This window comes from Sceloporus undulatus, chromosome 6 (assembly GCF_019175285.1).
Source record: "Sceloporus undulatus isolate JIND9_A2432 ecotype Alabama chromosome 6, SceUnd_v1.1, whole genome shotgun sequence".
Taxonomy (NCBI): domain Eukaryota; kingdom Metazoa; phylum Chordata; class Lepidosauria; order Squamata; family Phrynosomatidae; genus Sceloporus; species Sceloporus undulatus.
In genome coordinates, this window is record NC_056527.1 from 146,866,120 (window position 1) to 146,879,130 (window position 13,011).

General features: G+C 50.0%; 1 protein-coding gene across 1 annotated transcript in view; it reads right to left on the bottom strand.

Annotated features, from left to right (window-relative positions):
- Positions 1–1,630, bottom strand: part of RFX7 (regulatory factor X7) — a 33,576-nt gene extending 31,946 nt beyond the window's left edge. The window contains exon 1 of the mRNA XM_042472259.1: positions 1,043–1,630. Within this exon, the coding sequence (XP_042328193.1) occupies positions 1,043–1,344 (302 nt within the window). The 5' untranslated portion in view covers positions 1,345–1,630. The remainder of the gene's footprint in view (positions 1–1,042) is intronic.
- Between the last annotated feature and the right edge of the window lie 11,381 nt (positions 1,631–13,011).

The window sequence follows — 13,011 nt, forward strand, 5'->3', positions numbered from 1 at the left end:
TCTGGAGGGGCTGGCGCTTCTCTCTCTCTTGCCAAAGATGGTTTCCAAGGAGCAGAGTCCAATGCGGGGCCACACATCCGCTCCCAGCCACGCCGAAATGCAGGCCACCCCAAGGGCCACAGCCTTCTGCTCCGCACCAGTGGGAAGCAGGCATCTTCAGACTGGCCTGGGCCCCATCTCTCCGCGGGATCTTTCCCCACCTGCCTGCATAGGGCCTCCCTGCCTGCCTCCCATGGAAGCAGCAGACTCTGGTGCAAGAGAGTGCAGAGCAGCAGGCCTGGCCTCCCTCGCAGGGAGCAGGAAGAGGGGCCGGGCGGCCAGAGAAGCCCCCTCCTCCTCTCCGGCCAAGAGGCCTGCAAGGGGCCCTGTCCCGCCCTCCTTCGGCCTGCCTTCCGGAGCGAACCAAGGCTGCTCCTGGGGCTCTTGCCTCGGCATGGAAGGAAGGAAGGCAGGCAGGCAGGCGAGAAGGAGGTTTTCCTCCGTAGCCATTTTGTCTTCCGACGCGGACGTCAAGGCGGGCGGGGAAGGCCCTTTCCGAGCCCTCCGCCTCAAGCATCCTCCTCCTCCTCCTCCTCTTCGGGGCTGAGGGAGGGCAGGCAGTGTGTAAACAAAGCCCGAGGAGTGGGCTGGGGCTGGGTCCGTCTGTGGCGGAGGAGGAGGAGGAGGAGGCACGGTGCACCCGCCCAGAGACAAAGAGGGCCGCCGTCCTGGGGAGCCCAGGGCCCTGTGCTCCTCCGCTGCTTCCTCCCCGGCAGGTGGGCAGAGTCCCTGCCTGCCTCCGCGTTCCGCTTCCCCACATAAACAAGGGCCCGGAGAGAGAAGCCCACTCCTCTCAGTGAACAAGGCGGTGTCAGGATGCGGCACACGGGGCACCAGGGGGGCCTTGGCGCCGCAGAAAGACAGCGAGGGAGGCAGGGCCCAGGAGGAGGAGGCGCGCCCGCTGCCCGCCATGGCTGCCAAGACAACAAAACCCCATCCTGGGAGGGAGGGAGGGAGGGAGGGAAGGCAGGCAGGCAGAGGAGCCCCCCGCCCGGATCCTCACCAGATGGAGCTCTTGATCTTGTGCTGCAGGGCCGAGGCCTCGCTGCCCTGCAGCCCCGGAACCAGCGCCGGCAGCAGAGCGGGGGGCCCCGGCGGAGAGCCAGGGGCAGGGGCGGCCGCGGGGGGCGCAGGGGCGGAGGGCGCCGACGAGGACGGCGAGGAGGAGGAGGAGGAAAAGGAGGAAGGGACCCCCGACGCCGAGGCCCCGGGGCCTGCCCCTGTTCCTCCCGCGGGGGGATCGGGCGGCGGAGGCGGCTGCTGGGCCTGGGTCTTGTCTGCCATCGTCATCCTCCTCATCATCATCTTCTTGGCTGCCGAGGAGGCGGAGGGAGGGACCGGGGCTAGGCCTTCCCCGCCCGGGAGGAGCCCCTCGCCCGGCCCTGCTGCGCCTCCTGCTCCTGCCCCCGAAGCACCAGGCAGCCGCGCATCCCGAGCAGCAGCAGCAACAGACCGAGACCGAGGAGGAGGCTGCCGCTACGGCGAAGGGAGGAGGGGGAGAGGCGGCGCTGGGCCGGTCTGGCCCTCCGCCTGGTTCCCGGGCGCAGCCTCCTCCTGGCCTGCCTGCCTGGGTCTCCGCCTGGCTGCCCGGCGCAGGCTCAGTGGCTGCCGCTCCGCCTCCTTCCTTCCCTCCTTCCTCGCCTGCTTCGGACGGAGGGAGGGCTCCAGCGCAGGGCCATCCTCCTCCCGCGGCAGGGAGTTCCGCAGGGGCCTCCTTGGAGAAAGGCCACCCCTTCTTCCCTGACACAAGTCCACCGTCATCGACACACACGCAGCCCCCCAAAGAGACCCTCCTCCCCGGCGGTTGCATAGCCACGAGCCCCAGTCCCACTCTCGGCCGCAGGGGAAGGAGGCCAGGGCGGCAAAGGCCACACAGTGCACAACCATGCAGACTCTGAAGGAAGCCGCGGCCTGCGCCACTTGCGCCGGGTCCTGAGGCGGGAGAAAGGCCGCCTCAGGTCTCAATGGCCTGTGGGCCTTAGGGCCAAGGCGGGCTCCGCTCTCAGGGAGGGGGCAAAAGAGTGGCTGGCTGCCCCTTGAGGAGAACAATAACAGCCGTAACAGAGCGGGTCCTACTTCGTTCTCCAGGAATATGGCAGGAAAACCCAGCTCTGTCTCTGGTCTGCTGCGCAGCCATTTTGAGGGGAGCTGCTGAGGAGAAGGGCTGGACAAAGCTCCCTCAGCTGCAGTGGCTAAAGCATGGCTGTCTCTCCTTCCACAGAGTCCTGTCAAGCCTTTCTCCTCAACGATGGCCGCCCTTTGTGCTCTCTCTGCAGAAGAGAGCCAAGGCTTCTCCCCACAGTTTTCCCTTTTCCCTCAGCCAGGCCTTTGCTGGCCCTACATGCCCTCAAGATAGGGTTGCCATAACCCGGTTGCAACCAGGGTTTTCCCGGTTTTGGCTGCACCTGCCCGGTCACAGCACGGGTGCAGCCAAAAACCGGGGAAAGCCCGGTTGCAGCAGGGTTGCTGGGCAACCCTGGGGCCTCGCTGCCCTCCTCCTCCTCCCCCGCGCATGGTCGCGCAGAGGAAAAGGAGGGCAGCGAGGCCTGGTGCGGAGGAGGCTGCAGGGAGGCGGCACCTCTTGGGCGCAGCCGCGCCAACCTCCCCGCCTCCCTGAAGCCTCCTCCCTCCTTCCTGGCCTCCGCGGGGGCCAGGAACGAGGAGAGGCCCCGATCCTGGCCTCCAATCGCGGTGAGGCCTGGGGCCCAGGCGGGGAGGGAAAGCCTCCTTAAGTGGAGGCTTTCCCTCGCCGCTTGGCCTCCACTCCTCGCCGCGATCGCCAGGGAAATGTAGGACAAACTTTTTGTCCTACATTTTTCCCAGTTTTGAGGTCCGGCGCTATGGCAACCCTACCTCAAGATGGTTCCCCTCTCAAGGAAAGGCCCCCAAAAGGCTGCCTTGGTATGCCCTGCCCAGCTCAGGTTCTCAGAACAGATGAGCGCTTTCCTCTTGGGCCAAAGGGCTCCAAAGGGAGGTCCCAAAATGGACCCTGGCCCCACTCCAGCAAATTCACCCTTAAGAAGGGGATGGTGCCTTAAGAAAAGGGCTCTGAGACCAGGAGCTATGGCCAAGGCTCTCTCCAAGGTCTGTCCAGAAAGTGGAGGAAAAAGGCGACCCACTGCCAGGCTTCCAGAGACGCTGGAGTCTTTGGGCTGACTGTGTGAGGAAGCACCTTCAAGATAATTCATCTATATATTAGGAAAGAGCATAAAATCAGCTTCAGAATACTGTACAGTAAATGGTTTTATGCCACAGTCCTCATGTGTGCCTCAGGTTGCTTCATCATCACAGCTGCTCACTGAGAGGCTCCAAAAGATGGACAGCCCTCTTATGGCTTCCCCTTTGGGCATCTTTTTATTCTTGTTTTGGCCACACTTATAAGGGTGTACTACAACTCCAAGAAACTTCCAGACAGGAGAAAGCAACTTTCCCAAGTCCTCCCTCGGCCTCCTGAGGAGGGCTGCTCAGGAGAAAAGAGGCAGAGCTGCCATCTTTCAGTCTGGCAAGACAGGAGAGGGAAGGAGACTTGACAACAAAACGCTTGCTTCAGGGTGGCTTTCCTCTAGCACTGTCCCTTCCTTGTTCTTTTTGCCATTTGGAAGAACAGGGGCTGCACTGCCCTGTTTTCTGCTGTGGAAAGAGAGGCAGCCTGGCAGCCATCTTGGCCCTCCTGCTGTGCCTTCCTATTTCACCATGGGGCAGAGGAGGAAAAGCCCCATCTCAAGAATATGCTTTTCCTGTTCTAGGCAGCCAGAGGAGCAAGGTGCCGCCTTGTCAGCCATTTGCTGCTGCTGCTGCTGCTGCTGCTTTCCCCTCTTCCTTGAGAACTGGGCTTTCTCTAGAACCAAGGGGGATTATCCAGTGCAGCCACAAGGGCCTGAACAGACAGGCCAAAATAAAGCTGCTTCGGGTCACTTTGAAGGTATGCTGTTTAAATGCTGCATGCATCCCAAGAGGCCAGAAGCCGCGCCAAAGTCGCACTCCAGTACTAAGGACTGGAACATAGCGTTGGTGCAGCTTCTGGCCTCTTAAAATGTGTGTGTCATTTAAACAGCATACCTCCAAAGTGACCTGAAGCAGCTTTATTTTGGCATGTCTGTTCAGGCCCCAAATGGTGGGGCATGCTGGATAAAAAAGAAGCCCTTCTTCCACACACAGCACATGGTTAAGCCGTGGAACCCACTGCCACAGGATGGAGTGGCCACCAACAACTTGAGTGGCATGGCTGCTTGCTTTGCCTCCGTCCCCACAAGCAGGGTCCATGCCAGGCATCGCACGCAGGGCTTGTTGTGTGAGCTCCTATGCTCTGGTCAGCAACTGACCCAGGCTTTAGGGGCCCAGGCTGCAAGAGCGGCTATGGAATTAGGCAGGTCAGTTGCCCCAGGCCAGATTAGCCAGCAAGATGGAGGAACAAGAGAGGGCCCTCAGCTGGTCCAGAAGCCATTACAGCCAGTCAGTAGCCCACATATAGGAAAGTCTGAAGAAGCTTTCCAAAGTAACACCTGCAGGTCCAAAGTAACACTAGGGAGGACAAATGGACACAGAGAACAAAGTCAGTGAATTGCACGATTCCCACCATTTTATGCTTTCTTCAAGCAACTGCAAGCCAAAACCAGTCCCCAGATCTATGTCTTTTGCAATCACAGTTTTTGTTAAGTTTTTTTTATTGGTTAAAAACAAACATAACAAAACATGAATAGAACAAAAACCATATCATACTATCCCTCATATATATATTACACCTATACATACAATTACAAACACGTACTACATTCAAAAACCCTTCCCCTCCCTCAAATCAAAGATAGCTGTCGATTATGTACTTTCCCAATTGACTTAACATTTACTTTATACCTGGTCAGAAAAGAGAAAAGAAAAGCAAGAGACAAAGTATATCTTCTTTCGCATGTGCAAAAGTTTTTGTTAAGTTTTGATAAAAGAGTTTTAGTGATTTTTCAAAAACAAAAATCTTAATTCAGGTATTTTTGGGTGGGGGCAGGATAATAAACATTGCTAGGACACCAATGTATGTAGGCATATTTGCACCTCTATTGTCTTCTTCCATTGTAAGAAACAAAAACTTTCACCACAGGTGGACTGTAAATAATGAAGCTTCAACTCATGAAGCTTTTTAATGGGAGGACAGAACTTATCCATGGATTCTGCATCCATGATTCAACTATCCCTGGGTTAAAAATATTTTTAAAATATATAAATTCCAAAATGGGAGTTGAGCATCCATGGGTTTTGGTAGTCACAGGAAGACTTGGAACCAAACTCCAGTGGACACCAAGGGCCCACTGTATCACTTTGTTTAAAAACGGCTGGAGGGAGCGGTTGCAGGAGGTCAGCAACGTCAGGTGGACCCCAGTTGTCCCCTTGGATCAGGAGAATCACTTTACTGGTAGCATCCATTTCTCCATCCGACCGTCTTCTGCAGCTCTGGCAGCAAGGCAGTGTGGGACAGTCTCTCATTTGAGACCAAACTGTACTTTTGGGTTCCGCACGACTGGCCAGTGTCCACACATCTCTCTTTGCTTTGGTCAGGCCCCACCTGGAATACTGTTTCCAGTTCTGGGCACCACAATTCAAAAAGGACATTGAGAAGCTGAAGCGTGTCCAAAGGAAGGCAACTAAAATGGTGAAGGGCCTGGAAACCATGAAGCCCTATAAGGAACGACTTAGGGAGCTGGGGATGTTTACCCTGGAAAAGAGATGGTTAAGAAGTGATATGATAGCCATGTTTAAGTATTTCAAGGGGTGTCACACTGGGGAGGGAGCAAGCTTGTTTTCTGCTGCTTCAGAGACTAGGACCCGGAGGAATGGATGCAAGCTCCAGGAAAAGAGATTCCACCTCAACATTAGGAGGAACGTCCTGACAGTAAGGGCTGTTTGACAGTGGAACAAACTCCCTCGGAGTGTAGTGGAGTCTCCTTCCTTAGAGGTCTTTAAGCAGAGGCTGGATGGCCATCAGTAGGGGATGCTTTGATTGAGAGTTTCTGCATGGCATAATGGGGTTGGACTGGATGGCCCTTGGCGTCTCTTCCAACTCGGTGATCCTATGTCTTTCTCGCTCCCCTTGGATTGTGCTGGATGGGCCCCAGAAAAGTGTTTTGCTTCATCAGATGTGAACTTTGATCTTTGTAATTCCCAGGTTCACTGTCCACAAGGAAGGTATTGATTTAAAATGTTGTATCTCACTTCTCAGTTCTTTACAATGTAACGTAATGCAAAACTCAATTACAGCAGGTTGATGGGATCTCGGAAGGTTGGACAGGAGGACCATTGCTGGATCCGAAAGGCCTGATGGCACAGTGGCTTCCTTGACAGCCAGCAGCAAAGAGGCCAACCACATCTTGCACTGGGAAGTGTACAGGTACAAATAGCCTACCTTATCTGGGTATGGTGTTCCCATGGCACTGAGAGGATTGTGAATGGAAGTGGGGCAGAGAAGATGGGTTAGAAGACACGCACACAATCACACACTGTTAAGAATAATGTAACGTGGGAGCAGTGCTGCTCAAAGAAGTGGTCTGTAGAGCAGTGTTGGGCTGCAAGCGATTAGCCGCCAGTCCACAGCAAGTTTCCAGGAAGGTAAGAGGCAGCTGTAGCCAATGCTGGTCTCTTTTAGGCAGCAAGTAAAAACAAGACTATTTATTAAGCTTTTGGGCCTCACTTATGCTATGCACAGGTTGGGGTTTATTTTTATATATATAATACATTTTTACACACACACACACACTTGTTTAATCTTTTAACCTGTTTTAACTTGTTTAATATGTTTCTTGTCTATTTAAATTATTTTATTGTTTAAAATTGTTTTGACTTGCCAGTATTAATTGAGAACTTTTTGAAATGTGTTAGGAGACAAATATTTAAATAAATAAATAATATGGTGGTGGTCCCTGACACACTTGGGGGGAAAAACATGTCGAACCCCCCTCAGCAGATAGTTTAAGAAGCACTGGGCAAGATGATTAATGGGGGGGCAGAATTCTTATGGGGGGCAATGCCCTAATTTTGTCTGTCTCCACCGGTAGCTACACCCCTGTGCAGTCATGTATTATCCCTGCAGTTTACTCACTTGTACTTACAACATCAGAAGTACCCAACTCAAGTGGATACTGAAATCTGTGAGGAAATATAGGGGAAGAGATGCTGCTTCAGAGGCCCTGGGCCATTTACATAGTACTGTACCAAGTACAAAGGGACTCTTTTATGCACCTTAATAGTTTGGATTAGAAATCAACATTACAAATCCATTCTAATTGGGTTACCTTCAAATATGTGCAAAGTACTTAAACTCCAAAAAAAGGGAGGGGGAGGTTGGTAGGCAGGCCCTGTTCTGCACAGTTTTTCCACTGCATTGCTTTTCTAAGACATTAAAAAACATTAGAAGGTGTGTATCTTCTTACATTACAGTCTAGAAGAGGTTAGACAAGGAGAAATTGGCTCAGCCAAGCAGCCGGTCGAAGGATAAATTTAGCAGCCTAACTGATATGAGGGCCAAGCTAAATTTGGGTCCCCCTTCCCCTCCTCCTTGTGCAGAGTAGAGGCAAGAGCTGCCCTGAACTCCAGCCACCAGGACTAAAAAGTGCACTTGCTTAACACATGCTCTCAGCCAAGGAGCAAAATCAAGCACCATCTTCTTTTTATGCCTGTGCAAGACCAAACCGTGCATTGTCTTTCTATTTGGTTGATAAGCTAAGAAAAGAGATTGCCTTGCTGATAACACACTCTGATTCTTGCCTGCACTGGACATTAACCCACCTCTCTTGGTCCAGCTGACCAGGCATTGTAACACCAGAAGCAGCCCTAGGAACCTGAGAGCATGATACCTGTTGCTGGCACAGGAAAGTTCCAAAAAGAGGGTAGACTTCGTTAGGGTTAATGTCTCCACGGCTCACAACCAATGTGTTAAACAGCAATGGCTTCTACCTGAAGAGTAAGAGGAAGCCAAGTGAGATAGTTTCCTGAGTTTCCTGCAGTGAAACAACAAAGAGTGCTGTGGCACTTCAACAACTGACCCATTTAATATAACAGGAGCTTGCATGAACTGTATTATTATTGTGAAGTCGAAGGCTTTCATGGCCGGCATCCATAGTTTTTTGTGGGTTTTTCGGGCTATGTGGCCATGTTCTAGAAGAGTTTATTCCCGATGTTTCGCCAGCATCTGTGGCTGGTATCTTCAGGGAAATCAGGAATAAACTCTTCTAGAACATGGCCACATAGCCCGAAAAACCCACAAAAAACTATGTATTGTTATTATTATTATCATCAACACTTTATTACTTTGGCTTTACCCTTGTCTGGTGCCTGCAAACAGGGAAGAAAGTCTCACTGAACTCACTGGCTTCTCACATTTACAGGACTTCATAGCAAGCAAATTAACCAGTTTATTAGACCACAACCCTTACAGAATTTCAGTTAAACCTCTGGGGACCTCCCCATAAGATTACTTCTGTTTTCAGGGGCATCTTCGATAGACTCAATCGTAAAAAGAGAATTAATATTTTTTCTAATCCAATATTTTTTAAAAATATATTTATACAGAATTAATTTTCAAGTATGGAGCCCTCCCTTGTTATGTAATATGCTGTACTGTACTTTGGTGGTATTTTGATTACTATTTTTAGCCGCTGTGTGGGTCTTTCAGATGGCAAGGCAGTTCAAAAAGGAAATTTTAGCAAATAACTAATTCTGATGTTACATGATTCAAGGAGCGAGGGCTGCAGTGGGAGCAGCCGGCTTGGATGGGGAAATCTTCCCAGTTCAGTCCCTGGCACCTTCTTCATGTTGGACTGGGAAAGTTCCCCGGAGAGCGGCTGAGTAGCAGCTGCAGACTGAGGAAAGTTCACGTTCTTTCCACGTTGCCAGGGATTAAAACTCCAGCTCACCTGTTGCCTCAGTGGTGATGGTCTTGCATAAAAGAGCATTGTACTGGCATTTTGTATGTTTGACACCTCCTTATGTTGTGTTATACTCTTTGGGATTTGCAGTTTTCAAGCCTAGTACTGACTGGCAACACTAGCCTTGTGTTTGTTAGGGCTTGGCTTACAGGCCAGCACAAGCCTGTTTGTTTATAGGATTGCATATATTTTATGCTTTTTATTTCCTTTTAACATCCCATTGCAACATATTGTTTTAATAAAATTACTGTGTTTCCTATTTTCATCCCCTCTAGACTTTTTGTCCACACACTTGCATAAAAGAGAACTGTTACAAGATGTACTATAGATGGTACCTTACGCCTGTGAAATTGTGTAAAATCTATAGGGAATACTCTAGCAAATGTTGGAAGTGTGGGAAAAAGAGGGGGACATTATACCACATATGGTGGGGATGTGGAAAAGCAAAGAGGTACTGGAAGGAAATTTGTAAAATAATCAACAATGTGTTAAATGTAAGGTTGGAGGATAAACCTGAAATTTTTCTGTTAAATATGATTATTGAGGATTTAGAAAAGAAACATGGATGTGTATTATTTTATATGATTTGTACAACGAGATTGGTGTATGCTAAATGTTGGAAAACCAAATCAGTCCCCAAAACAGAAGATTGGATACTAAAACTGCAAGAAGTATTAGAATTAGATAAGCTATCCAGAAAAATGAGGAATGAAAAATCAGGGAAATTATTGGAAAAATGGAAACAAGTATTTGAATACTTAGAGAATAAGTGGGGTAAGCTGGCAACTAGCCTTCTAAGAGAGTGGTAAATAAAATATCAAGAAAAAGGAGAGAGAAAAAAGAAAGAAAATTTTTGAAACAATCCATGATAGAAGATTAGTTTTAAGCTAAAGATATAATAGAAAATAACACAAAGAGTGGTATAGATATAGAGGGAGAAAAATGATTAAATTCTTACATTGGTTATTCACGGCTTTATTTCTTTTTTAGGTACTAATGAATATAACAGTTAATTGGCATAACTCAAAAAGGAAAATTAGATCTCCTTGTTCAGGGAAATGAGATCATAGGATAAGTCGAAGAAATTTCAATTTGAAAGAAAAAGAAACAAGAACAGGGGAGCAAAATTTTTGAAGACTATACGACATTAAAAAAAAAAAGGAAATTATACAGGTTAGACTGCGATAGCAGGAAGTAAGGATACCATCTAAGCTGTAACTATACTGTTTAGTTATTTTGGCTCTATGTTGCATGTCGATTGTATAAATGCATGACGATGTGTTTTGAATGTAATGATTGTAAACCATTAAAAATTAAAAAAAAAGTGGTGATGGTCTTGGAGAAGTCCCTACCGCTTAGCCTCAACCAATAATGAACAGTGTTAGAAGGTGTGTAAGGATTAAGAGCGTTAATATAATGCCTGTTGCTTTGTTTTCACTGTCTGACCCAGTGGGATCTTGGTCTCTAATGATCCCCTCATGCAACCCAAGGAGCAAAAGAGGTCCAAATGCAGACAGAGGAAGGCTCCCTGGACAGTCCTCTGCTCTGGGACTTCCTCCTAAGGAATCCTTGCAAGGCGTCCTCACAATTTTCTTTCCCAGATCATAAAGAGCATGCTTTTTGGTCTGTCCTCAAGGAGCCTAAAGTGGCAGAGGGGTGCCTGGAGCCCTGCACTCTTTCTGGGCCTTCTCCTCTTTCTCCCCAGGACTATGGGCGGGAGTGTCATTGTTGTTGTTGTTTTCCCTCCTGGAAATGCATGTAACTGAACATCTGTCATGCAGCAAAACAAGCAGAGCCCCCTAAAGCTTGCTCCAGCTGTGCAACCCTTGCCCCCTGGAAACAGACAAGTTTACATGCGCTTAATGCCCGAGACAATCCCTTGCTTCAGTTATGAGGGCATCGGAATATGTTTATTGTGGGGACTGAAGGGGGCTTTGCTGCAATTTAAGTTCTCCAGCCAACAACATATTGCTAAATCTAGATAATAGAAATCCTGGAGAAATCTGTCTGGATTATAGCCGGAGATTATGGGGGAGCTAAATTACTGTATATGTTTTGCTGGCAAACATGAGACAAACATCGTCTGAGAAGACGGATGACTGTGCAGAACACAGCAAACGCTGCTGGAGAGCGGATCCTCTGCTTAAGGCTCTGGGGGAGGGAAGGAGGGGAGGGGAAGGGGGAATCCCTCTCGGTGGTTCATCTTCAAATGCTGTGGCCTGGATTAATGCCGCCCTTTGTTTTGCTGTTGGGGCTCTCTGGAGGAATCTGCCACGAGCAGAGGGAGGGCATGGTCTGGGCCAGCCATGTGCTTCGCAGGCATGCTTTCCATGGCTGTTTTGCTTTGCCAGGCCTTCTGGGGTGTAATTTTCCTTGCGTTTGCCGCTCAGGTTAGGAACAAGTACTGGCTTCAAAGGAGCGGATCTTGCTTGGGGAAGCAGCCTCTGCTCCTCGGTGCAGCCAGAAGCCGGACCTGACCCCCTGGGCATAAATGTGGGCAAGACACAAAGGCTGCCACGGCTGGGACTAGGGCCTCCGTTCTTTTCACGGGCTTCTCTTCCTCTGGAAGCCACAGAGGAACTCATTCCGCTGACCCACAGTCTGCTGCGACAGGAGATTTCCCCCTGTAAAAACGGCAGTGGCTGATCCCACAGATGTCTATTTGTGAGTCAGTAACACTCAGAGGATGACGCAGTATGTAGTAGAGAGACCTTGCAGCCCCTTTGAGGCTCACTGAGAGAAAGGGCTTGGCAGCAGGAGCTTTTGTAAAAATGCACCTGAGGAAGTGGGCCCAAGTCTAGGGAAGCCTCTGCTGCTGCGGAGCCCTTTCTTGCAGAGTCTCTCTCAAAGGGGCGGCAAGGCCTCTCTACAGACCGTCTCTTGGGATTGAGAGGCGACCTTTGCACAAGAGTTGGCCTCGCTCTTGTGGCCCCTTTAGACCTCCAGGCCTGGCTCTCTCTGGGCCCAGGTTCCTCTGGATTGGGATGCCTTGCGAAGGGGCAGGGCCTGGGCCTGGAGGGACCCTGCATCAGTGTTGCCAACAAGCCTCGAAGATAATCCCCCAAAACGTTTGTCCAAAGCACACTGAATCCCCCCACATCACACGGAATATTCAGTCACAATTCCCGGAAAATTCCCATAATGTTAAAATGGCGGATCTTTTGCAAATAAACGTAGCCCTAATTGAATAAAAATAGTTGGAACTTATTTCAATTCTCAAAATTACCATTAAAACCAACCAAAGAATCTTTCAGTCCTTCTAATACTTTTAAGATGTTTATTTTGACATGAAGGGGGTCCAGGAAGCTTTGTGCCAAATAGAAACGTGTTCGGCTGCAACCGCACTGCAGAAATAATCCAGTTTGACACCCTTTTAACTGCCATGGCTCAGTGCTAGGGAATCCTGGGAATTGTAGTTTTCGGAGACATTTAACCTCTCAGCAAACTGGTGTGACAACAAACTACAATTCCCAGGATTTCATAGCACTGGGCCATGGCAGTTAAAACGGTATGAAACTGGATTGTCTCTGGAGTCTGGAGTGAAGATGCAGCCTGAGTTGGGTCCAAGACACACTGCAGAAATAATCCAGTTTGAGACCGCTTTAGCTGCCCTGGCTCAGTGCTAGGGAACCCTGGGAATCGTAGTTTTGTGAGAAAGAGCTCTGGTGCCACAATGAACTACAATTCCCATGCACCTGAGGAAGTACACTTAAGTCTAGGAAAGCTAGACTTAAGAGGGAGCCAGGGGCTGAGAGAGAGCGCTTCCTGAGGGCGGGGTTGGCGACCACTCTCCAGTCCTCTCTCTGATTGGCTGAAAACTGTTAGTGTGTGACACTCCAAAGCAGGATTGGTTGCTCTGTAGCCAGCCTCCTTCTCAGAGTCAGGGCTGGAGCTGAAATGGGCCAAAGTCACCCAAAATGCACTGAAATAGAGCCAGGCGCCAAAATCACACCAAAAGCTCTGAAAAGTCCCCGTTTTCGTGTGAAAGTCACCACATTGGCAACACTTCCTTCCGTTCCCCGCCCACTTTCCTGGCGTCCTCTAGCCACGCCACGCCCCTTCC